The sequence below is a fragment of the Hyla sarda genome, chromosome 3 (genome assembly GCF_029499605.1).
Source record: "Hyla sarda isolate aHylSar1 chromosome 3, aHylSar1.hap1, whole genome shotgun sequence".
NCBI classification, from domain to species: domain Eukaryota; kingdom Metazoa; phylum Chordata; class Amphibia; order Anura; family Hylidae; genus Hyla; species Hyla sarda.
The window spans coordinates 429,998,487-430,023,842 of record NC_079191.1 but is presented as its reverse complement, the minus strand read 5'-3'; the positions used below and the strand labels follow the sequence as shown (position 1 = coordinate 430,023,842).

The following is a 25,356-nucleotide window of genomic DNA, read 5'->3' as shown; positions in this document are numbered from 1 at the left end:
ATGAGCCGACCGGAGTGAACATTTTTCCCCGTATGCGGTTTTCTACCAGACCTAAAACCGTGGTTGAGGTAGAAAACCACATACGGGGAAAAATGAGCAGACCGGTTCACTCCGGTCGGCTCATTGAAATTAATTACATACCGACCGCATACGGCAGGGATACGGGAGCGCAAGTTTTTAGCTCCCCTCAGCCGTATGCGGTCCCGTATGGTGAAAAACGTGATGTAAACCCAGCCTTAAGGAGCTCCTGCCTGCCAATACTTTTTCTCCTTACTTCTCAGCAGAGTTCAGTCTGGAGAGCGAGCCGGCGGTGCAGCATCCACCCACTGCAGAGCATCAGAAGGAGAGGTGAAGTACTTCGTACACTCGCCATCCCCCACCTGGGGGTCCTCCTAGACCCTTTCTGGCAAAATTGTTGCACTACAGAGACGCTATCCTGAGAGTGGTACGCATTAAGGATGAAGTTCTTTCCAATGGTGCCAGAGTGGCCTTTTACCCGGACTTCTCGGTGGAACTCCGCAAGCAAAGAATGAAATTCCCCGAAGTTCGCCATCGCCTTAAGTCCAAATCATACCAGTATGCTCTGCTGCTCCCGGAGTGGCTGCAAGTGGTGGATGGCGAGTGTACGAAGTTCTTCACCTCTCCTTCTGATGCTCTGTAGTGGGTGGATGCTGCACCGCCGGCTCGCTCTCCAGACTGAACTCTGCTGATATAGGATTTGTAGTCTCCCCTTATTGTTTAGTTAGTCCAGGAGTTAGTGGTTCCCTGTTTATGGCCTTCCCTAGGTTCCTGCTTCCATAGGGCTTTTAGTCAGTTATAGTCATAACAGTTTTAGCCATAGGTCTAGATTGTTTTCTCACCTAGAGCTAGCATTTCCCCCAATTTTAAGTCTGTTTTTAGGGTATGGGTCTGCACGTGTTTTCTTAATGTAAGACAGGGAGTTTTGGGAATGTTCTTTACTGTTCTTGTTTTTGGTTTGTGTGTCTTTGTGCCCAGTTTGTTGGTATGTCTGCAGTTTGCATGGTTTGTGTACCCTGGGGTGCTCCTCCCTCCATCTGGTGAATTGGCGTTGTCTCCTCTCGTAAGTAGCGGTCACCGATGGTATGATGGGGGTCACTTAAAGTTTATAGTTGGAATGTCCGAGGCCTGAAATCTAAGTTTAAACAGGCGTTGTGTTTGGTTTTCGTTAAGCGCCACTCCCCCTCATATCATCTGCCCCTTGTCACCATTCCTGTTTGCTCTGGCGGTGGAGCCATTAGCGGTGGCGATCCAGCGGTGGGACTATTCATGGTATTCAGAGGGAGTCATTGGAGGAGAAGGTCTTTATATACACCGATGATACCTTAGTCTATCTAGTGGATGCTAATGCCTCATTAGTGGCTTTGTTTGACCTTCTTGACACCTTTGTCTCCTTTTCAGGGTTACGTGTTAATTGGGCCAAATTCTCTTTGATGCCTTTATCTAGAAGCATGGTTCTCCCACCTTTTCTTCCTCAGGGCCTCCGGTTGGTGGAGGGTTTTCGTTATTTGGAGGTGGAGGTATCTGTCTCCCAGGGTTCTTTTATGGACCTTAATCTAGTGCCCTTTTGACGCTTACTGCCACCAGACTGCAGGGTTGGTCCTCTCTGCCCCCATCGTTAGCAGGCCAAGTGAATAGATTTAAAATGATCTATCTTCCTAAGTTTCTCTCTCTTTTTCATCTGTCTCCTATTGTTCCTCCTAAATGGTTTTTTAAACAATTAAATGCTACTCTGAGATCCTTCTACTGGCAGGATAGACCCCCCAAGACTGAGTCAGGCTCTTCTCCAGGTGCCAAAGCAACGAGGTGGTCTTGCAGCTCCGAATATATATGGTTATTTTCTTGCTTCACAGCTGGTGCACACGGCATGGTGGATCGACCTGGATCTCTCTATTGCAGCAACTGTGCTGGCACTCATGGGGTCCTAAGAGTCCTTACAGGTATTTCTCCTCCTTGTTGGGTCTTATCAAAACAGTGGCGTTTGTCTGGTCGGTGGTCTCAGCTCGTTTTCCACTGCCGGTGGTGTCTCCCCGAGCACCCCTGTGGTGTAACCCAAATTTTGCACACCTTCAGGGGTTGGAGTCGGCCGGATTCTGGAACTCACAGGGAGTCAAGTTTGCTATGCACCTATTTGAGGAGGGCGTATTTCCTTCCTTTCCTGATATGCAGACTCGATTTAATATCCCTCGGAGTGCCTATTTTAGGTATCTTCAACTTCGACATGAGATTCATGCAGTTTGGCTCCTTGGATATAGCTCCTGCTTCTCTGATGTTGAACTGCTGCTGGGTACCGCCGACCTTGCCAAGCCGCTTACACAGGCGTATGAGTTGCTTCAAACTGTGGAACCACATCCTTTTGCTTTGGCTTATCCAGAATGGGTGGAGGATATACCGGGCCAATCGGAGGAACAGTGGAAGGAGGTGGTGCTGTCCTACTATCCTACTGTAGTTAGTGCCCGTGATCTCCTTATTCAGTTTCGTCTCATTCTCCGGCTGTATTATACGCCCGTCCGCTTGCTTCGCACGGGCGTTTCGCCTTCTGATGGTTGCTTCCGATGTAGTAATCACAGGGGGCTCGCTTTTACATGCTGTGTGGGAATGCCCGTGTGTGGTTCCCTTCTGGAGGGAGGTATTGCAATCCATGGCAGATCATCTTGAGTTTCCGTATGTTTTGGCCCCGGAGGGGTGTCTGTTGGGTTGTTAATGGGTTGGAGTCTGGAACCAATAGGCACCTCTTAGTCCGTCTTCTTGTTTTCTTTGCTCGTAAAGTGGTCATCATGGCCTGGAAAGATACTGTTACTCCCCCCGCTTTCCCGTTGGGTGGCCTTGGTCAATAATTATGTCCCGCTGTATCTTGCCTTGTACATTAGTCGAGGTTATCCACAAAAGTTTGATAAGGTGTGGGGGTCACCTTTGCTGCGGCTGGAGGCTTCGGCTGATCTAGATCTGGATCACAGACTTAAAGGGCTCATTCTTGTAAGTTGTCATAGAGGAGGGTGGGGGCCCCGGTGTTGAGTGAGTGTGTGTATGGTTGTGTGTTTGTGTGCTGGGCTTGTTCTTGGGCTGGGACTATTCCTGAGGGGTATTGTAAGAACGATATGGGACAATTCAATTACAATTTATGATATGGACTTTGCCTGTCTGTACCCATTCACTTGTTCATGGAACTTGCTATCCTGGCCTTGTGGACGCTCCTGTGGGGCTCCTAGCTGTATTGTTTTGTTTGTTACTATTCTTAAAAATATATAAATATAACTTATCCTAACCCCTGGGCCATAGCCCGGGGTATAAAACCCCTATTAACCCCTAAAACCCCTATGTGCTGTAAAACGAATAATCCCAACCGACAATGTTTAAACTGATATCAGAGTGATCTGATAGATGAGGGCAGCATATTACGGAGTATACTCTCCATATAAGAAGTTATGCAGCCCCGCAGTGGCCACTATATACACTGACCACTCTGGAAGTCACTTAAAAAAGTCACTCTATTGCCGACTTGAGGAGTGTTTACGAACCACAGTGCCTCCAGCTGTTGCAAAACTACAACTCCCAACATGCCCGGACAGCCGTTGGCTGTCCGAGCATGTTGGGAGTTGTAGTTTTGCAACAGCTGGAGGCATCCTGGTTGGAAAACACTTGTCTGGAGAGACAAGAAATCAGTCCATGACAGTCTAGAGCACTGTTTCCCAACCAAGGTGTCTCCAGCTATAGCAAAACTACAACTCCCAACATGCATACACTCTGATATCAGTTTTAACATTGTCTGTTGGGATTATATGTTTTACAGCACACATTAAAAGTTACATTTTAGGGGTTGAATTAATAGGGGTATTATACCCCGGGCTATGGCCCAGGGGTTAGGAATTATTGGGATTAGACCTGCACACAGCAACCTGCACACAGCAACCTGCACACAGCAACCTGCACACAGCAACCTGCACACAGCAACCTGCACACAGCAACCTGCACACAGCAACCTGCACACAGCAACTCGACTCTGCTAGGCGGAGAGCAGAGGGAAAGTCTCTGAACCAGTGTGAACTGTTTATTCTGCTCCAAAAAGAACGTGACAGGTTTTTCCTTTTAAATTGTACTGAAGGAAAAAGCCATTGTTTGCACCCAAAGTGTTTACAAAGGAAGACAATGGAGCTTGGCAACCACGAGGGGAAAGTAACTGCAGAAGGAGGAACAACAGAACATTCCCGGGTTCTACCAATAAAGATTTGTTTTAAACTGCAGCAAACCCTCAGCTGTGAGACGCATTAGAGCTTTGGACAGGTTTCCACTTACTTACAGCAAGCAGAGATTGGGGGATGGAGACAAATATTAGAATTCAAAAAACGTCAGAAACTTATCGTAACTTCTGAGTCCTATTCTTTTCTAGGAAAGCTGGGTGAAATTAACCACTGAATAGCGAATCCTCGGCTACTAGATGGATAATTTATATAGGTCGGAGTTTCCAAAATTGTGGGCAAAATTGTTGCAAAACTACAACTCCCACCATTTCCTGACAGCCAAAGGGCGGGTGTCCCAATCTGTGGCTCCAGCTGTAGCAAAACTACAACTCCCACCATGCTCTAACATGCTGTTAATCAACCAAACTACAACTTCTAGCATGCCAATGACAAGGAATTGTAGTTTTGCAACAGCTGGAGTCACTCTGGTTGGAAAACACTGCTCTAACTGCTCTTTCCAACTACAATTCCCACCATTATCCAACAGCCACAGGGCAATTTTCGACAACTTGTGCCTCTTTGGCTGTTCCAAAACTATAACTCCCATCATGCCCTGACAGCTGTAGGGCGATATTCTTCTATCTATGGCTCTCCAGCTGTTGCAAAACTATAACTCGGATCGGGACTCGACAGCTGCAGAGCAGCATATGTTTTCTATGGGGAATTTCCCCTACTCTGGACAGTTCCTAAATTGGACAGAGGTGTCAGCAGAGAGCACTGTGGTCATGATGTCAGCAGAGAGCTCTGTGTTCCAAAAAGAAAAGAATTTCTTCTGTAGTATTCAGCAGCTAATAAGTACTGGAAGGATTAAGATTTTTTAATAGGAGTCATTTACAAATCTGTTTAACTTTCTGGCACCAGTTGATTAAAATAAAGTTTTCCACCAGAGTACCCCTTTAACTACTTCCCCCATCCCCATTATAAAGCAGAGTATTGTGCGCCTAGATAATAATTCCCACAACTCCCATGAATCAGCCTCCTGCACCATCAGGTCAAAGGCCGACAATGTACAAAGGAAACCTGAGCAAGAGGCATGGAGGTCACATGAGGAAAAGCCATAAAACGTGGAGGGAAGAGGGCGGCCAATTCTACAGCTCCTTAAGGAATACGCAGCACAGCTCTTATCTGCAAGCAGGTTTATTGCTTATGGAGGTCTGGAGCAGTTTTGCCCAACCAGGGTGTCTCCAGCCATAGCAAAACTACAACTCCCAGCATGCTCGGACAGCCAACGGCTGTCCGAGCATGCTGGGGTTTGTAGTTTTGCAACAGCTGGCGGCACCCTGGTTGAGAAACACTTGTTTAGAGGAGTTTTTCCCCAACCAGGATGCCTCCAGCTGTTGCAAACCTACAACTCCAGGCACGCTGGGAGTTGTAGTTCTGCACCAGATGGCTGCACCATGGTTGGGAAACACTTGCTAGAGGCTGTCCGGGCATGCTGGGAGTTGTAGTTTTGCAACAGCTGGAGGCACCGCGGTTGGAAAACACTGGTCTAGAGAGACAAGAAATCAGTCCATGAGAGTCTAGTGCAGTGTTTCCCAACCAAGGTGTCTCTAGCCATAGCAAAATGGGGGGGGGGGGGGGAGGGGGGGGGGGGGAAAACTGACAAAACCATACAGGATGCAAAAAACGGACACAACCTGATGTATATTTTGGCGTACGGTTTTCAATGGAGAGTCAATGCATACGGTTTCTCAATACGGTTCCGTACATTTTTCAAATTAAAAACCTATACGGGAACTATCGCAAAAACATGGTGTGAATCCAGTCTAATCCTTTTTTTTTTAAAGGGTCGGCTCCAAACAAGGATCCCCTCCAGCGACACCGCCCTGTACATACAAATTGTGACAACCAGACCCTATGGAGGAATCCGAGTTGTAGTTATTCCCCATCCCCCTTCTAGGCTCGGAGGAGGACCACACACCCTCCGAGGCCTCTGGACTCCATCAGGTTTATAGTCTACACTAACCCATCCTGCTCCTATCTGACCGAGATAAGAGGAATGATATGAAGGTGGTCACCAGGACACGGTAGTCCCCTGTCCCATTACATGTTGTGTACACAGGAATCCCAAACACAACAAAGTGTCCCCCACCCTACAGATAAAAGGCTCTTAGGTGATCCTGTTATGTACACAGCATTAAAGCTATTTACACCTCACCGCAGAACAAAGCGCAAAGTTATTCTTCTGTGATCAGTAAGAAATAAGTGACAAGATTTTCTAGTAGAACTTCTCAAAAGAACATGAAAGTAACAAAGAATACAGAGCAAGAAGCGGAACAGGCACCACCGAGGCCTATACAAAAGATACATAGAAGTGTACAACATAAAGATCACTAATCCTGTATTATACTCCAGAGCTGTACTCACTATTCTGCTGGTGAGGTCACTGTGTACATACATTACATTACTTATCCTGTACTGATCCTGAGTTATATCCTGTATTATACTCCAGATCTGTACTCACTATTCTGCTGGTGAGATCACTGTGTACATACATTACATTACTTATCCTGTACTGATCCTGAGTTATATATCAGACAGGAGGCTCATATCTTATGCATTATTCTTTCTTTAATAATGCCCATAGCAGAACAAAATTCGATAACAATCAGTGTAAAGAAAAAACTACAACTCCCAGCAGTCCCGGGACCACAGCAGCCACTCCTCGTCTGTAGCCCCTATATAAGGACTGCCCACATATGGATCCTCCTCTTTCTTTCTGCTCATGGCAGAGCATACAAGCTAAGTGCTACCTGTGATTAATACTTGATATTTTCCTTAATTGTTAGTCATACCTATTATAGATATTGTGGTGTCGGGAGAAGATATTCGCGATTATCTTCTCCCATTCGCATTCTACGCGATTTTTACTCCGTTTCGGACATCTGTTTCCCGCTAGTTTTCTCATTACTCCGGTTCATCACCTCACTCTCTCTCCACTCTTCGCTCCTCATACCTTCCACCGCTTTCCATCCCCCTCCCCCCCTCTCCCGGCGCCATTTTACCTTCTTCTCCTAAGTCTCTGCACTTCGCGCGCGCGGGATAGGGGCGGATCTTCGCGTGCCGGCCGCATTTCTTCGCGGCCTACACGCTGAGAGGGGCGGAGTTTTCCTTTCGTCACTGGACCGCGCTCCTGCGCCTTCCAATCAATGCCCAGCCGGACGTAGTCTCGCGAGACTTCGTCCCCGGGTACAAGGACTCTCGGGCTCACCTCCCACCGCTGCGTCAGTGCAACGCTAGCGGTGTGGAGGACGGAGCCTGTACCAATACTTCCCTTATACATATTGTAGGTAGAGTTCAGGAATTTATTCCTTCCCCTCATCTACCACCCTCTCTTCCCTCTAGTTTCTCCTACAGATAACCTAGCAGATTTCAGGAATTTATTCCTTCCCCTCACTAGTTCTCTCACAGATTACCTAGTTAGTCACTATGGCTGAGGAACCCTCATCTGTCCCCAATAGAGGGGAGAGCTCTTTAGACTCGGCCCAATTTATGACTGCCAACCAGGTACAAGACTTAATTAATAAGTCTGTTCAGGCGGCTTTGGCCTCCGCCATGGTAACCTCTGGATCACTACCAGCGGTATCCTGTGCATCTGTCCCGCCATTCCAAGGCGGTGAACCGCCAATTAAGAAGGGAAAGGTTTCCCATAAAAGGAAACACACATTGGCGGCATCTGACTCCCCGGCAGGGGAAGATAATAATGTGCTCCAGGCAGCCCCTACCCCGGCCTGCCAACCCCAGCATCCATCAGACTCCACTCGACCCCTGGGCCTCAGGGAGTTACATGAGAAGAGGCACAGATCCGCTAGACGGACCAAACCCGACTCTTACGTGGATTCCTCTGACGAGGATTCGTCGGGATCATCCAGCGAGTCTGACGACTTTGAATCAAACCCTAATATCGAGGATGCTGGGGATACGGCGTTCGTCACCGACGCCAACCCTGTTACACAGGGCACTGTGATCCTAGACTCCCTAGGTGAACCCCTTTTTCACCCTGATTCCATATCTCATCCACGATCGGGTGAATGGTCCCCACTTCCTCACGTGACCCAGTATGTGGAGCTCTGGGCTCGTAAGTCCCTAGACAGGACCAGCCGTAACAAGCTGAGAGCTGAGTGTCCCAGGCCCTTTATTCCCAATAAAGTAGTGGCAACCCCCGAAGTGGACCCCATTTTGATGAAATACCTGATGAAATCGGGTAAATTCCCTAAGAAGGGAATAGAACGCTCATTTAAAACTATCCAGGAGCGTATCTTAGACTTAATGGGCCCTCTCACTAAGATACTCAACCTGTCTGAGCAGGCCGCATCGACAGATCAGCCCGTCGATACCCGTCAACTCCGGGGGTGGGCCCAGAGGGCCATATGCCTGGCAGGTACGGCCAACACCACCTGCTCGACTGAACGTCGTAGGTCGATCCTTATGCGCCTCGACCCGCAGCTGTCCCACCTTGCTGAAACTGAGTCTGGGCCTGCAGCAGCAGGAATGCTATTTGGGGACAACTTGATGAAAGACATCAACAGGTTTGTCGGCCTGTTTACAGGGCTGGATAAAGCCCAAACCTCATTAAAGAGATCGGGGGCAAATAAGCTTTTTCCTCGGGCCGGCAGAGGTAGAGGCCGATCTGCCGGCCGCACCCCCTCCTATAGGCCACAAGGCAGACCCTCTGCCCAATACCAGTACCCTCAGGCTCCTCCGTCCTACACTGTCCCAATGGCACAACCGTCGCCTTTCTTCCCTCCCAGAGGTCGACCTTGGCGCGGACGTGGCGGACGCGGATATCCCCGTTCCCGTCCAACTACCGGTAAGTGTGCCAGATATTCCACATGCTCACATCCCTGTGGGGGGGCGCCTGATGTATTTTTCCCACGCCTGGTCTGCGATCACGGCAGACGCGTGGATCCTACAGACAGTAGCGGGATTTCACATAGAACTCCAATCTCTACCGGTCCTGGGTATACAACCAGCCCCTATCCGTTTTTCACAACACAACATGTCGCTCATAGACAACGAGATCCAAGATCTCCTGTCCAAGCAGGCGATCCGAGAGATCGACCCTTCTTCCCTGGGGTTCGTAAGCAACCTTTTCCTAGTGAAGAAAAAAGGGGGCGGTTACCGTCCGGTCATAAACCTTCGGGAACTAAACCAACATGTCACGTATCGCCATTTCAAGATGGAGGGAATTCACTCCCTTCGCGATTTGTTACAACCAGGCGATTGGCTGGTGAAGGTGGATTTGAAAGACGCTTACCTCACCGTCCCTATCCACCAAGATTCCCAACACCTTCTTCGTTTCCTCTGGAGGAACCACATGTGGCAATTTACTTGCCTTCCGTTCGGCCTGTCATCAGCTCCGTGGTGCTTCACCAAACTGATGAAACCAGTGGTGGCATCCTTGAGGAGCAGAGGGGTCCGTCTGATCATTTATCTGGACGACCTCCTCATCATGGCCCGCTCCAAAACGCAAGCTTCTCTCCACATGTCATGGACGGTGCTACTTCTGCAGAATCTGGGATTCATAATCAACCGAGAGAAATCGGTTTTGATCCCTCTGCAAGAGATGGAGTTCCTTGGCTTTTTGGTGGACACCAATCAAGCCGTTCTCCGCCTTCCCAAATCCAAACTGGCCCTGATCCGCAAGGAAATCAGAGCGGTCTTACGCAGAGGGTCCTTATCCTTAAGGGTACTGGCGCGCTTGGTGGGCCTATTAGCAGCCTCTATCCAAGCCATCTTCCCGGCCCCCTTACATTACAGGGCCCTTCAGAGACTCAAGATTATGCACCTGCGCCAGGGCCTCAGGTATGCGGACGAAGTTCCTCTTTGTCCGGCAGCCATCGAGGAGTTACAGTGGTGGCTTCGTCATGCCGTCGAGTGGAACGGCAAAACCATATTCAATTCCTGCCCGGACGTCATCATAGAGTCGGACGCGAGCCGTCTCGGCTGGGGCGCACGGTGCGGGGAGGCTTCCACAGGAGGGACTTGGTCCGCCACGGAGGTCGCCCTGCACATCAATGCCTTGGAACTCTTAGCGGCATTTTTTGCCCTCAAGAGCTTCTTGCCACAAGCGTCCAATTGTTGCGTTTTGTTACGCATGGACAACGTGGCGGCGGTCCAATACGTCAACCGCCTTGGGGGCACCAGGTCCAAGATGCTTGCAGATCTTGCCAGGGACTTCTGGCATTTCTGTCTAGATCGCAACATTATCCCGGTGGCGGAATATATTCCGGGGGTCTCCAACACGGTGGCCGACTGGAATTCTCGCTATTTGCTAGACTCCAGCGATTGGCGGCTGGATCGATCAGTTTTTCTACGGTTGAGACAGCTTTGGGGTCCGTTGTGTACGGATCTTTTCGCTTCTCGCCTCAACCATCAATTACTTCGTTTTTTCAGCTGGAGACCGGACCCAGAGGCGTCGGCAGTCGACGCTTTCCGTCTCATCTGGCCCAGGGGAACGCACTACGCGTTTCCCCCATTCCAGATGATCTCCAGGGTTCTTCTGCATACGATGAACCAGAAGGCGACGATTGTACTGATCACCCCCTGGTGGCCCACACAACCGTGGTTCCCTCTCCTTCTGGGGATGGCAGTGGACTACCCCAGACTTCTGCCCCAATTTCCACAGCTCCTCTCCAACCCGGCCGGGGATCTCCACCCTCTGGTGTTGGAGGGCAACCTTCCTCTCCTAGCGTGGTTGGTTTCGGGGTCCCGGATGCGGACCAGGATCTTTCAAGATCAGCTAGGGATCTCCTCGCCCTGGCCTGGGCCCCCGGGACTAGATCGGCTTATCGATCAGCCTGGAGGCTCTGGGTTCGTTGGTGTGATCAACGACAGATTGATCCCGTACATGCACCTGTGTCTGTAGTGGTGAACTACTTGGCGGATTCCTTTGAGTCCGGCAAATCTTATAGTTCCATCAACGTTTACCGATCGGCTATCGCGGCTTACCATTGCCCAGTGGACTCTTTGCCGGTGGGCAAACACCCACTGGTATGTAGACTGTTGCGTGGCATTAAGTTTACCCGGCCCCCGCGGCCGAGATATCAGTCGACCTGGGATGTCTCCAGGTTGCTCGAGATGTTTGTCTCTTGGGAAGACAATGACGATCTTCCCCTAAAACTGCTGTCGTATAAACTGACGGTCCTTTTATGTTTGGTGTCTATCAAACGCGTCTCGGACGTGAAGGCTTTGGACATCTCTAGGCGACAATTTTCGCCTCAGGGAGTCAAGTTTTCTGTGGTCCGACGGACCAAGACAGGTATCCACTCGGTTTTTTACCCGTTTTTTCCCGCGCATCCTCGACTTTGTGTGGTTCGTTGCCTACAGGCGTATGAATCGCAGACTGCAGATTTACGGTCTCCGGATTTCTCTCAACTTCTTATATCCTATGTCAGACCTCACCATCCGGTGGCCTCCGCTACCTTGGCTCGTTGGGTGCGTTCCGCCATGGATATGGCGGGCATAGACGTCTCCCTGTTTGGAGCTCATTCTTCTAGGGGTGCGATGGCTACCAAAATAGTCACAGCAGGGGGCTCCCTTTCTGACTTGCTCATGGCTGCTGACTGGTCTTCAGAGTCTACCTTTCGCCGGTTCTACTTCAGACCGGAGGACCATGTTTCCATGTCAGTTTTGTGATACTATTTCTGATTTTGTTTCTCTGTCGATACTTATTAGCTTTGAACTTGCATAAGATATGAGCCTCCTGTCTGATATATAAATCGAGATTTTCCTAGCTTGTGACGGAAAATATTAGTTATATGAAGACAGGAGGCGAGTATCTTCCCTCCCTACCCACCCTGTTATGATTTTTTATTGTCTTTTCAGGATACTGAAGGCATTGGCTGGTTTCCTGTCTACTAATAACCTGTTGGTTAAGCACTGCTGGAGTTCTCTACAGTCCCCGTTGGGACGAAGTTAGGCCGTCGAGTGGCCTCGTTTCCTGAGTTCTGGCCTTACTGGCCGAAGATTGGAGGAGCGATGTGGATGTCTGGCTGGCGTTTCGGCTTCCTATGCGGCTCTGATTCGCGTGAAGAAAGAGGAGGATCCATATGTGGGCAGTCCTTATATAGGGGCTACAGACGAGGAGTGGCTGCTGTGGTCCCGGGACTGCTGGGAGTTGTAGTTTTTTCTTTACACTGATTGTTATCGAATTTTGTTCTGCTATGGGCATTATTAAAGAAAGAATAATGCATAAGATACTCGCCTCCTGTCTTCATATAACTAATATTTTCCGTCACAAGCTAGGAAAATCTCGATTTATATCCTGTATTATACACCAGAGCTGTACTCACTATTCTGCTGGTGAGGTCACTGTGTACATACATTACATTACTTATCCTGTACTGATCCTGAGTTATATCCTGTATTATACTCCAGAGCTGTACTCACTATTCTGCTGGTGAGATCAGTGTGTATATACATTACATTACTTATCCTGTACTGATCCTGAGTTATATCCTGTATTATACTCCAGAGCTGTACTCACTATTCTGCTGGTGAGGTCACTGTGTACATACATTACATTACTTATCCTGTACTGATCCTGAGTTATATCCTGTATTATACTCCAGAGCTGTACTCACTATTCTGCCCATGTACACATATTACTTATCCTATTATGTTGATCCGGTGGGAGTTTCTGGAGCAGCTTAGTCCCTATTATGTTGATGTGGTGAGAACAGGATACAATGGAGCGAGGCCCATTATACAATCCACAGAATACAATGATGGCCTCGGCTCTTTATGTAAAGTAGATTATAATTCTCAGATTGACAAATAGACGATTAAAAGGGAGAAAATGCAGCAAGAGCGGAGGAGGCGACAGGTTATACCAGGAACGTCCTCCCATCATCCTACATAGGTGACTAATGTCTGATCTGTCCACCCAGGAGACTACAGCTGGTCCTGGATAACCTGTTATATGAGCCTGGCAGGGGGCGGCCTGGAACCCCCCCACATAAGCATTTAGGGGTGTTTCATCCATTAGTCATTGATAGGAACAGAATGGGATATAAAAAACACCTGGGGAGGGCGCATGCGCGCAGCTCGCTGGTGAGGACATGTTCCCTGTGAGCTCCGCGTTCCTGCACCGCTGACACCTGTGGGACTGCTTAAAGGGGTATTCCAGGAAAAACCTTTTTTTTTTTTTTACATATCAACTGGCTCCAGAAAGTTAAATAGATTTGCAAATTACTTCTATTTAAAAAATCTTAATTCTTTCAGTACTTATGAGCTGCTGAAGTTGAGTTGTTCTTTTCTGTCTAAGTGCTCTCTGATGACACCTGTCTCGGGAACCGCCCAGTTTAGAAGCAAATCCCCATAGCAAACCTCTTCTACTCTGTCCAGTTCCCGAGACAAGCAGAGATGTCAATGTTGTCAGACAGAAAAGAAAAACTCAACTTCAGCAGCTGATAATTATTGGAAGGATTAAGATTTTATAATATAAAAGTCATTTACAAATCTGTTTAACTTTCTGGAACCAGTTGATATTAAAAAAAAAAAAAAAAAAATAAGTTTTTTTCCTGGAATACCCCTGATTTGTTCCGCTCTATACAGCACATGTTCCGGACTGAACTAGCCCTGATGATATAGCGGAGGCCCTGGACTCGGACCATCAATCTATGAATGAGCAGACTGGTTGGACCTCCTAGAATTGAAAATAGAGGACCTCGAGAATAGGTCCTGGAGCGCTAACATTAGAATTAGGGGCCTGCCCGAGTCTACCACTGACCTACCTGTTGCGGACATGGCCCTATTTCAAGCCTTACTTCCCCAGTCTGACCCTTCCCTTCCCCAGTCTGGACCGCATACATAGAGTGCTGGGACGCCCCAAAAAACTCGGAGGTTCCGAGGGATGTGGTTCTCCGCCTCCACTACCCGGAGACTCGGGACAAGCTTCTACAGGCGGCACGGAATGTCTCTCCCTTGCCGGAGGTTCCTGAAACTAGAGGCGCAGTCCCCGCGTAGGGGATAAAATGTTTTTGCCCGGAATACCCCTTTAACCTTCTTTCTGACTGACTGTGACCGGGACCTGTTTAATGGTCCTTTTTTGTATATTTTTGGCTGTCTTTTATAGCCCGGGACTCTGTTAGCGCAGTGCCCTGTTTTTCATGGTCACTGCAATTATCCCCCAGCTCCTGCTGTTACTCTATGTTGGGTTTTTCTTTTTAATTTAAATTTTTCTTTACTGCGGGCTTGCTCCTCATTATTTTATTTCAGCATGCTCATTGCCGATATACAGTGATCCCTCAACTTACAATGGTCTCAACATACAATGGTCTTTTCTGGACCATCGTAAGTTGAAACCAGACTCAACATACAATGTACAGACAGTCCAGATCTGTGATATCTGTCAATGGTCGGAAGAACCGACCAATCAGAATGGGCATTTACTGGTAAAACCCCTGTATTACTGAAGTGTATGCACTGACTGGTGTCTGGTAGCGCCCCCTACAGTACAGGGAGGTATTACATGTTCTGTACTCTTTACCTGTACCAGGGTTAGCTGTTCCTTTGGACACCAGGTAAGGGTGACTCCATTACTTTTTAGGACATTGTGTGTACTGTACAGGACCCTGAAGAAGCTCTTGTCCTCTACATAGACCAGTGTTTCCCAAGTAGGGTGGCCTCAGCTGTTGCAAAACTACAACTCCCAGCATGCCCGGACAGCCAACGACTGTCCGGGCATGCTGGGAGTTGTAGTTTTGCAACAGCTGGAGGCTCCCTGCTTGGGAAACACTGACATAGACAGTGATTACAGCTCCCAGCAGATCTTTATTACCTTTATATGTAAGGATTTGCTTTATCTATATTAGTTATCTACTTATTTTTCTTTAATCCTCCCCTTTTTCCTATTTTTGATTACATTTTGGTGGCTTCAGAACCAATTACCAGGTTTCCATAGAGTTCTGGTCTCAACATACAATGGTTTCAACATACAATGGTCGTCCTGGAACCAATTAATATTGTAACTTGAGGGACCACTGTATATGTATGTTTGTATCTAGTTTTCTAAAAAACAAAAATAAAAACACAACATGTATTATAGATGTTTTTCTTCTACCCTACGTGATTTTATTAATTTTTTTTCTTTTGGCCAAAAGTTTTTAAAAAATAAATAAAAAAATATATAAAAAAAAACACCAGACAGGGTTGAAAATGCCAAAGAGAAGGAAGAAAAAAAAAATAAAAAAAACACCTACAGACTCCGCCGCCGCTTCAGGAGTGAACTTTACTCTCGCAGCATTTTTCAAAATGATTCTTGGCAAAGAGGCTGAAGGTGCAGTGAAGGAAAAGAACCGCACTGCAGAGCCGACCGGGCGCTGACAAAGAACAGCAGAGCAGGAAAAACGCCGACACTGACTCGGACAATGGAGACCTTTGTTGTAGGATGTTACAGAATGAATCATTGGATTTCTTGGAAGTTACTTTACAAAATAAGTAGCGACAGCTAAAAATGTCGCAAAAAAAAGGTCAAAATCGGTCACCGGAACGTCTGACTAAAAAAATAGAGTGAAATCTGTGTTATCTGGAGAGACCCCACTTACAGTATACGCACCAGAGGAGTGAGGAAATAGAAATTGGCTGCTTGTTGGGAAGTATAGGACAGAATGAGACCTGTATGGACAATACTTGTTCACTGGGGGGGGGGAAGCCAGGCAGGTTACACACGATGATGGTGAGGGACAGTCAGGCAGGTTACACACGATGATGGTGGCGAGGGACAGTCAGGCAGGTTACACACGATGATGGTGGCGAGGGACAGTCAGGCAGGTTACACATGATGATGGTGGTGAGGGACAGTCAGGCAGGTTACACACGATGATGGTGGTGAGGGACAGTCAGGCAGGTTACACATGATGGTGGCGAGGGACAGTCAGGCAGGTTACACATGATGGTGGCGAGGGACAGTCAGGCAGGTTACACACGATGATGGTGAGGGACAGTCAGGCAGGTTACACACGATGATGGTGAGGGACAGTCAGGCAGGTTACACACGATGATGGTGGCGGGGGACAGTCAGGCAGGTTACACATGATGATGGCGAGGGACAGTCAGGCAGGTTACACGCACTATGATGGCGAGGGACAGTCAGGCAGGTTACACATGATGATGGTGGCGAGGGACAGTCAGGCAGGTTACACACGATGATGGTGGCGAGGGACAGTCAGGCAGGTTACACACGATGATGGTGAGGGACAGTCAGGCAGGTTACACACGATGATGGTGGCGAGGGACAGTCAGGCAGGTTACACATGATGATGGCGAGGGACAGTCAGGCAGGTTACACGCACTATGATGGCGAGGGACAGTCAGGCAGGTTACACATGATGGTGGCGAGGGACAGTCAGGCAGGTTACACGCACTATGATGGCGAGGGACAGTCAGACAGGTTACACATGATGAAGGCGAGGGACAGTCAGGCAGGTTACACATGATGGTGGCGAGGGACAGTCAGGCAGGTTACACATGATGGTGGCGAGGGACAGTCAGGCAGGTTACACATGATGATGGCGAGGGACAGTCAGGCAGGTTACACATGATGGTGGCGAGGGACAGTCAGGCAAGTTACACATGATGATGGCGAGGGACAGTCAGGCAGGTTACACATGATGATGGCGAGGGACAGTCAGGCAGGGGGGTTGGGGACAATCAGACAGGTCGCACACATGACGTTGTTAGGTGGGACAGTCAGTTAAGTTGCACAAATGATAAGGCGGGGGGGGGGTGGACAGTCTGGCAGGTCGCACGCATGATCACGGGGGTTGGGGACAATCAGACAGGTCACACACATGATGATGTCGGAAGGGAAAGCTAGAGGAAGACTTCAATGAGTTAATAGTACGAGAATCTACCTGCACATGTTCAGCCAAAGACGTCTTCCAGGCTTTTATATGAAGTCTCCTTTTCCCAGCTGTGATGAGCAGACATGGCGGTAACCTCAGCCGCACCCACAGAATGACGGATTTATAGACATCTTTTCTGGTATTTATATACATCTGGAAAACCTTCTAAAACCCCAGAGGTGTGCAGGGCCGTGTCCGCCAGTCATAAAACGCACCGTCTGGGACTAGTAGGTCCACAGCAGCACAATGTCAGACTACAAGAGTTTACACCGTACAAGTCCATCCTACCAAACCTTAGGGCCACATAACGTTATTACTAGGCAGGGAGACCCCCCCCCCCCCCCTACCAACAACCAACCAAACTGGATGACTGGTGGTCTCCAAGGCAATATGATACACAATGGCGACAATACCCACCTAACACAATGGAGGGAAGCCTGACAGTGTGCACAGCGCAGCCCCCTACTCATTTCCATTACAAGCCTGTAACCAGATACAACACAATGCACCATCACAGCCACCAGGTGAATGAAGAATAGAGGGGGCTTACCTGATACTGACTATAGAAACACACCTGACATGCAACAGAAACACAAAACGTCAGCACGGCCACAGCAAAAGGTCTTATGGGGGGTGAACCATTCCCCATATGGACATCACAGCTTATTGGGACCCGCCTTTATTAACAAAAAAATAACACTGTGTAAGGGTGGGGGGTCACACGTAACGGATCTGCAGCGTATTTTATGCTGCGGATCCGCTGGTGACCCGATTAATTTTGTGCCTCCAGCTGTTGCCACCCCCCTTCTCCTGCCTCGTCCCTGGCCTGCTGGCAGCAGCAATCCGCCGCTACGTGCAGCCACACAGGGGGCCTGCGAGTCAACGAGTCCACTCAGACATCGGGGAGCAGCCGCCATATCTGAGTATACGGCACATGCGCGATGTCAGAGTGGACTCAGCGACTCACAGGTCACGTGTGTGGCTGCTAGTAGCATCGGGGGAAGGGTGGTGGCAACAGCTGGAGGCCCAAAATGGGTGGGGTCACCGGCGGATCCGCAGCATAAAATACGCTGCAGATCCGTTCTGTGTGACCCTACCTTAAAGGGGTATTCCAGGAAAAAAAACTATTTTTTTTTATATATCAACTGGCTCCAGAAAGTTAAACAGATTTGTAAATTCATTCTATTAAAAAAATCTTAATCCTTTCAGTACTTATGAGCTGCTGAAGTTTAGGTTGTTCTTTTCTGTCTAAGTGCTCTCTGATGACACGTGTCTCGGGAAACGCCCAGTTTAGAAGAGGTTTGCTATGCGGATTTGCTTCTAAACTGGGCGGTTCCCGAGACACGTGTCATCAGAGAGGATTTAGACAGAAAAGAACAACCTTAACTTCAGAAGCTCATAAGTACTGAAAGGATTAAGATTTTTTTTAATAGAAGTAATTTACAAATCTGTTTAACTTTCTGGAGCCAGTTGATATATAAAAAATAAAATAAAAAGTTTTTTCCTGGATAACCCCTTTAAGCCTACATATGTCTGTCTGCCCCCAGGATGCCCTGGCAATGGCATACAGCAGCGTTTCCCAACCAGTGTGCATCCAGATGTTGCAAAAGTACCACTCCCAGCGTGCCCGGACAGCCAACGGCTGTCCGGGCACGCTGGGAGTTGTAGTTTTGCAACAGCTGGAGGCACACTGGTTGGGAAACGGTGAGAGAAAGTCACATGCTGTTGTTGCAAATGCCCACCGGCGTATGTACAATGCAGATAATCGTTACTCACCGGCATCATTTTGGCTCCGTACCGCATTTATGGAAGCCTTGCCGACGTCCGTTACAGAGAAGTGATGACGGGGACGATGCCGCTCATTCAAGGTGCAAAAAATAATAATTTGGAGATAAAGCCGGGGCCTGAGGAGGAGAAGAAGGAACATACGAGTCAGTGCACAAGCCATAGTGCAGCACCCCCTCCTCACTTTATGGCTTTTACTTATTTGCATTCACCAGGGGACGTGCTCTGCAGTAACACATTATCGCCTGCGGTCATGGTAAAATAGTGGATTACTTTGACTTTAATAGGTGCAGCCCCCGAACCTGCTTAGCGAGGACTTCCCCAAATACAATCAGCCCCTATACAATGAGCAATGAATGCAAAAGGGTCATGTCCCAGGATGTCATCACTGTGGACCAGGAGATCTGCAGTAAGGACCCTGCACCTCAGCAATGGAGTCCCTATAAGTCTAATATCCACGATCCCAAACCGGTAACCCCCCCCCCGCCCCCAGCAGTTGCAGAACTACAACTCCCATCATGCCTTCACAACCTGTAGAACTAGAGCTGTTGCAAAACCACAACTCCTATCATGCCTTAACCTGTAGCTCTACAGCTGTTGCAGGACTACAACTCCCATCAAGCCTTAAAAACCTGTAGCTCTACAGCTGTTGCAGGACTACCAATCCCATCATGTCCTAACAACCTGTAGCACTCCAGCTGTTGCACAACTACAAGTCCCATCATGTCCTAACAACTTAAGGCTCTCCAGCTGTTGCACAACTACAAGTCCCATCATGTCCTAACAACTTAAGGCTCTCCAGCTGTTGAAAAACCACAACTCCCATCATGCCCTAACCGCTGTCAGCTGTTGCAAAACCACAACCTTTATGGTGCCTAGACAGATGACATGCCACAGGTTGTTAGGGAATGATTGGAGTTGCAGTTCTGTAAAAGCTGAAGATTGCTGGCCTATTTTATGTGTACCGCCACATGGTGCTGCGGCTGCATTGTTCACACTTGTCACATGAGTTTCTTTTTTTACAGCAGCGTGTGATGGCGCCCAGCATGGGACTATACAGCAGATATACCCGCCCGGCTCTATGACCCCAGGGACTATACAGCAGATATACCCGCCCGGCTCTATGACCTCAGTGACTATACAGCAGATATACCAGCCCGGCTCTATGACCCCAGTGACTGCAGAGCAGATATACCAGCCCGGCTCTATGACCTCAGTGACTATACAGCAGATATACCAGCCCGGCTCTATGACCTCAGTGACTATACAGCAGATATACCAGCCCGGCTCTATGACCCCAGTGACTGTAGAGCAGATATACCAGCCCGGCTCTATGACCCCAGAGACTATACAGCAGATATACCAGTCCGGCTCTATGACCCCAGGGACTATACAGCAGATATACCAGCCCGACTCTATGACCCCAGTGACTATACAGCAGATATACCAGCCCGGCTCTATGACCCCATTGACTATACAGCAGATATACCAGCCCGGCTCTATGACCCCAGTGACTATACAGCAGATATACCAGCCCGGCTCTATGACCCCAGTGACTATACAGCAGATATACCAGCCCGGCTCTATGACCCCAGTGACTATACAGCAGATATAGCAGCCCGGCTCTATGACCCCAGTGACTATACAGCAGATATACCCGCCCGGCTCTATGACCCCAGTGACTATACAGCAGATATACCAGCCCAGCTCTATGACCCCAGTGACTATACAGCAGATATACCCGCCCGGCTCTATGACCCCAGTGACTATACAGCAGATATACCAGCCCGGCTCTATGACCCCAGTGACTATACAGCAGATATACCAGCCCGGCTCTATGACCCCAGGGACTATACAGCAGATATACCAGCCCGGCTCTATGACCCCAGTGATTATACAGCATATACCAGCCCGGCTCTATGACCCCAGGGACTATACAGCAGATATACCCGCCCGGCTCTATGACCCCAGTGACTATACAGCAGATATACCAGCCCGGCTCTATGACCCCAGTGACTATACAGCAGATATACCAGCCCGGCTCTATGACCTCAGTGACTATACAGCAGATATACCAGCCCGGCTCTATGACCCCAGTGACTATACAGCAGATATACCAGCCCGGCTCTATGACCCCAGTGACTATACAGCAGATATACCCGCCCGGCTCTATGACCCCAGTGACTATACAGCAGATATACCAGCCCGGCTCTATGACCCCAGTGACTATACAGCAGATATACCAGCCCGGCTCTATGACCCCAGTGATTATATAGCATATACCAGCCCGGCTCTATGACCCCAGGGACTATACAGCAGATATACCAGCCCGGCTCTATGACCCCAGTGACCATACAGCAGATATACGAGTCCGGCTCTATGACCCCAGAGACTATACAGCAGATATACCAGCCCAGCTCTATGACCCCAGTGACTATACAGCAGATATACCAGCCCGGCTCTATGACCCCAGTGATTATACAGCAGATATACAAGGCCGGCTCTATGACCTCAGTGACTATACAGCAGATATACCAGCCCGGCTCTATGACCCCAGTGACTATACAGCATATACCAGCCCGGCTCTATGACCCCAGTGACTATACAGCAGATATACCAGCCCGGCTCTATGACCCCAGGGACTATACAGCAGATATACCAGCCCGGCTCTATGACCCCAGTGACTATACAGCAGATATACCAGCCTGGCTCTATGACCCCAGTGACTATACAGCAGATATACCAGCCTGGCTCTATGACCCCAGTGACTATACAGCAGATATACCAGCCCGGCTCTATGACACCAATAAGGAAAACCACCTAACAACTACGGGCAACGCTGCAGAAGACCTGGGTGACCTCAGCTACAGGAAGGTAATGATGGGAGCGGATGACATCACCCACTGAGGCTGTAGGGAAAGTATGGAGGGGAGTGTATAATATTCTAATATTCCATCATACTGAGATCAGGAGACTAGAGATAAAGATCTATAAATACACACTGAAACGCCCCCGCATCTGTGCAGGATCCATCTATAATCAGTGATCTGTATTAGGATCCCCCCTCCCCTCCAGATCTGTACAATGTAAAGTTCTGTCACTTCCCACATGCTTTGCATTGTGATTCTTCCAAAGATCTATGTTTGCTGTCAGTGTATGGGAACATCATCAATTTCAAGAGGCTGGAGACAGGCCGCCACACGCAAGGGGGCATCAGACAGGCCGCCACACGCAAGGGGGCATCAGACAGGCCGCCACACACAAGGGGGCATCAGACAGGCCGCCACATACACAAGGGGGCATCAGACAGGCCGCCACACACATAGGGGGCATCAGACAGGCCGCCACACACACAAGGGGGCATCAGACAGGCCGCCACACACACAAGGGGGCATCAGACAGGCCGCCACACACACAAGGGGGCATCAGACAGGCCGCCACACACACAAGGGGGCATCAGACAGGCCGCCACACACAAGGAGGCATCAGACAGGCCGCCACACACACAAGGGGGGCATCAGACAGGCCGCCACACACACAAGGGGGGCATCAGACAGGCCGCCACACACACAAGGGGGCATCAGACAGGCCGCCACACACACAAGGGGGCATCAGACAGGCCGCCACACACACAAGGGGGCATCAGACAGGCCGCCACACACACAAGGGGGCATCAGACAGGCCGCCACACACACAAGGGGGCATCAGACAGGCCGCCACACACACAAGGGGGCATCAGACAGGCCGCCACACACACAAGGGGGCATCAGACAGGCCGCCACACACACAAGGGGGCATCAGACAGGCCGCCACACACACAAGGGGGCATCAGACAGGCCGCCACACACACAAGGGGGCATCAGACAGGCCGCCACACACACAAGGGGGCATCAGACAGGCCGCCACACACACAAGGGGGCATCAGACAGGCCGCCACACACACAAGGGGGCATCAGACAGGCCGCCACACACACAAGGGGGCATCAGACAGGCCGCCACACACACAAGGGGGCATCAGACAGGCCGCCACACACACAAGGGGGCATCAGACAGGCCGCCACACACACAAGGGGGCATCAGACAGGCCGCCACACACACAAGGGGGCATCAGACAGGCCGCCACACGCAAGGGGGGCATCAGACAGTTCACAATTTATGGGGGGGTTGTCAGGATGTAAGCACATACGTTTCCATTCAACGACAGCAAGCAGAGATCCTGTGGAGACGCAGAGTGTAGAAAAGTTGCTGAAGAGAACTACAACTCTCATCATGCCCAGAAAGCCTTCAACTGCCAGGGCATGCTGGGAGTTGTAGTTTTGTGACAGCTGGAGGCACCCTGCCTTAGACTCTATGTGAGGGGGGGGGGGGGTCGTTACGTAGATGTAACATATGTATAACATGTATGACCCCCAAATAGAGCAGCGCCCCCTCCTCACTGCCCGCGGCCCCTCCACAGTACGGCGCCCCCCATCACCCACCTGTATCCGCCGCCACCTCAGGATCCTTCCCCGCCGGCCTCTCGTCACCACTACCCGGCCGTCTCTCCGGGATCACCTGCTTTGTCCTGCGGAGGAGGGAGGCGGCTGTGTCCGCTGCCCGAGAGGCCGATCCCTCCCCGCCCCGTCACGTATCGCCACGCCCCCTCCCGGCTAACGTCACCCCTAGTTACCGCACATATCACGTGACTCACCAGGCTACTCCCCGGGGTTCTGATATCGGCGATATGTGGCGATAGGAACGCCACGACAGGCGATAGATTATGTTGCTGTGACGAACGCTGCACTTTTCCTGTAGTAGTTGAGAAAACAAAAGTTAAAATGGCCGCCGCCCCTTCTCGGGGGCACAACACGGGTTGTCATGGTAACAGTTGAAGCCTGACTGACTCTCTACTCTGCAGACAGCGGCCTCTAGCGTTTGGGTTGTCTCTGTGCGCAATTGCTAATAAAGTTTTATTGATTTCTTACAATAAAGAAAATTCAGAAACTTTCTAATATATATATATATATATGCCCTAATGTATCAACTCGTGTGTGGATTTTAATTTTTTTGGTGTGATTTGTCCATAGCAACCACAAGCCTATGATTTGTTGCTATGGGCAAATCATTGGAAATGTATCAGTTTGTATCTACACAGCTATTTTTTGCAAGTGATTTGCGCAAAAATGTAGTAACATGTACACTTACACACTGCTTAAGTTATTTTATCATTACTTTTAATGACGTTAATTTGGATTTTGCAGTGGTAGCTGATTGATCAAATGCGACAATTAAAAGTTATTGCAAATTTTTGCACAATCTGACAAATTTTTGTTATTCATACACTCCCCCTAAATTGATAGACCTTCTAAACCAATACAGCCCCCAGATCAGTCCCCCTACACAAACACATCCTATAACCCTAAACTAATACAGACCCAATAAACAAATACAAACCCCAGACCCCCTAAAGTAATACATACCCCAAACCAGAGCTTCTTAAGTTATACAGACTCCCGACCATACCCCCTAAAGTAATACAGACCCCATAAACAAATACAAACCCCAGACCAGAGCCCCCAAAGTTATAAAGACCCCCTATAGTAATAAAGACCCCCAGACCAGATCCCCTGAAGGTATACAGACTCCAGACCAGATCCCCTAAAGAAATACAGACCCCAGACCAGAGCCCCTAATGTTATACAGACCCCAGAACAGACCCCCTATAGTAATACAGACCCCAGACCAGAACCCGTAAAGTTATACAAATGCCAGACCAGACCCCCTTAAGTAATACAAACCCCAGCCCGCCTACACAAATACAGATCCTAAATCCCAAAACTAATCCAGACCCCCTAAACAAATGCAAACTCCAGACCAGACCCCCTACACAAATACAAACCCCAAACCAGACCCCCTATATAAATGCAGACCCCAGATTAGACCCGCTACACAAATACAGACCCAGACCAGATCCCCTAACCAAACAAATGCAGACCCTAGAACCCTCAACAAATACATAAAATACAATAATACAGACCAGACAACATAAACAAATACAGACCCCACACCAGACCACCTCACCTAATACAGATCCCAAACCAGATATAGACCCCATACCAAACCACCTAACCTAATACAGACCCCTAAACCAATACAAACCTCCCCTCAGGCCACATACTCACCTCTCCCCATTCATACAGTTCATTTCACTCCAGTGAATCGCCTCAGACATCACTGTTATAAGCAGGGGACCATCTAACATTTTTTGGGGCCCCTGTGCACTCTATGGTTAAAGGGATTATCCAGGAAAAAAAACTTTTTTTTATAAATATATATATCAACTGGCTCCAGAGAGTCAAACAGATTTGTAAATGACTTCTATTAAAAAATCTTAATCCTTTCAGCACTTATGAGCTGCTGAAGTGTAGTTGTTCTTTTCTGTCTAAGTGCTCTCTGATGACACGTGTTTCGGGAACTGTCCAGAGTAG

General features: G+C 49.0%; 1 protein-coding gene across 4 annotated transcripts in view; it reads right to left on the bottom strand.

Annotated features, from left to right (window-relative positions):
* The window catches only part of TP53BP2 (tumor protein p53 binding protein 2), an 81,192-nt gene extending 57,452 nt beyond the window's left edge, over positions 1 to 23,740 (bottom strand). For 3 of the 4 annotated variants that reach the window (XM_056568466.1, XM_056568470.1, XM_056568468.1), the window contains exons 1-2: positions 23,368 to 23,524; positions 18,881 to 19,008 (exon numbers count right to left, since the gene is read on the bottom strand). In XM_056568466.1, coding sequence (XP_056424441.1) covers positions 18,881 to 18,907 — 27 coding nt within the window. In that variant the 5' untranslated portion in view covers positions 18,908 to 19,008; positions 23,368 to 23,524. Of the gene's footprint in view, positions 1 to 18,880; positions 19,009 to 23,367; positions 23,525 to 23,579 lie in introns of those variants that run through there. The other variant, XM_056568467.1, reaches the window with a different exon arrangement.
* Between the last annotated feature and the right edge of the window lie 1,616 nt (positions 23,741 to 25,356).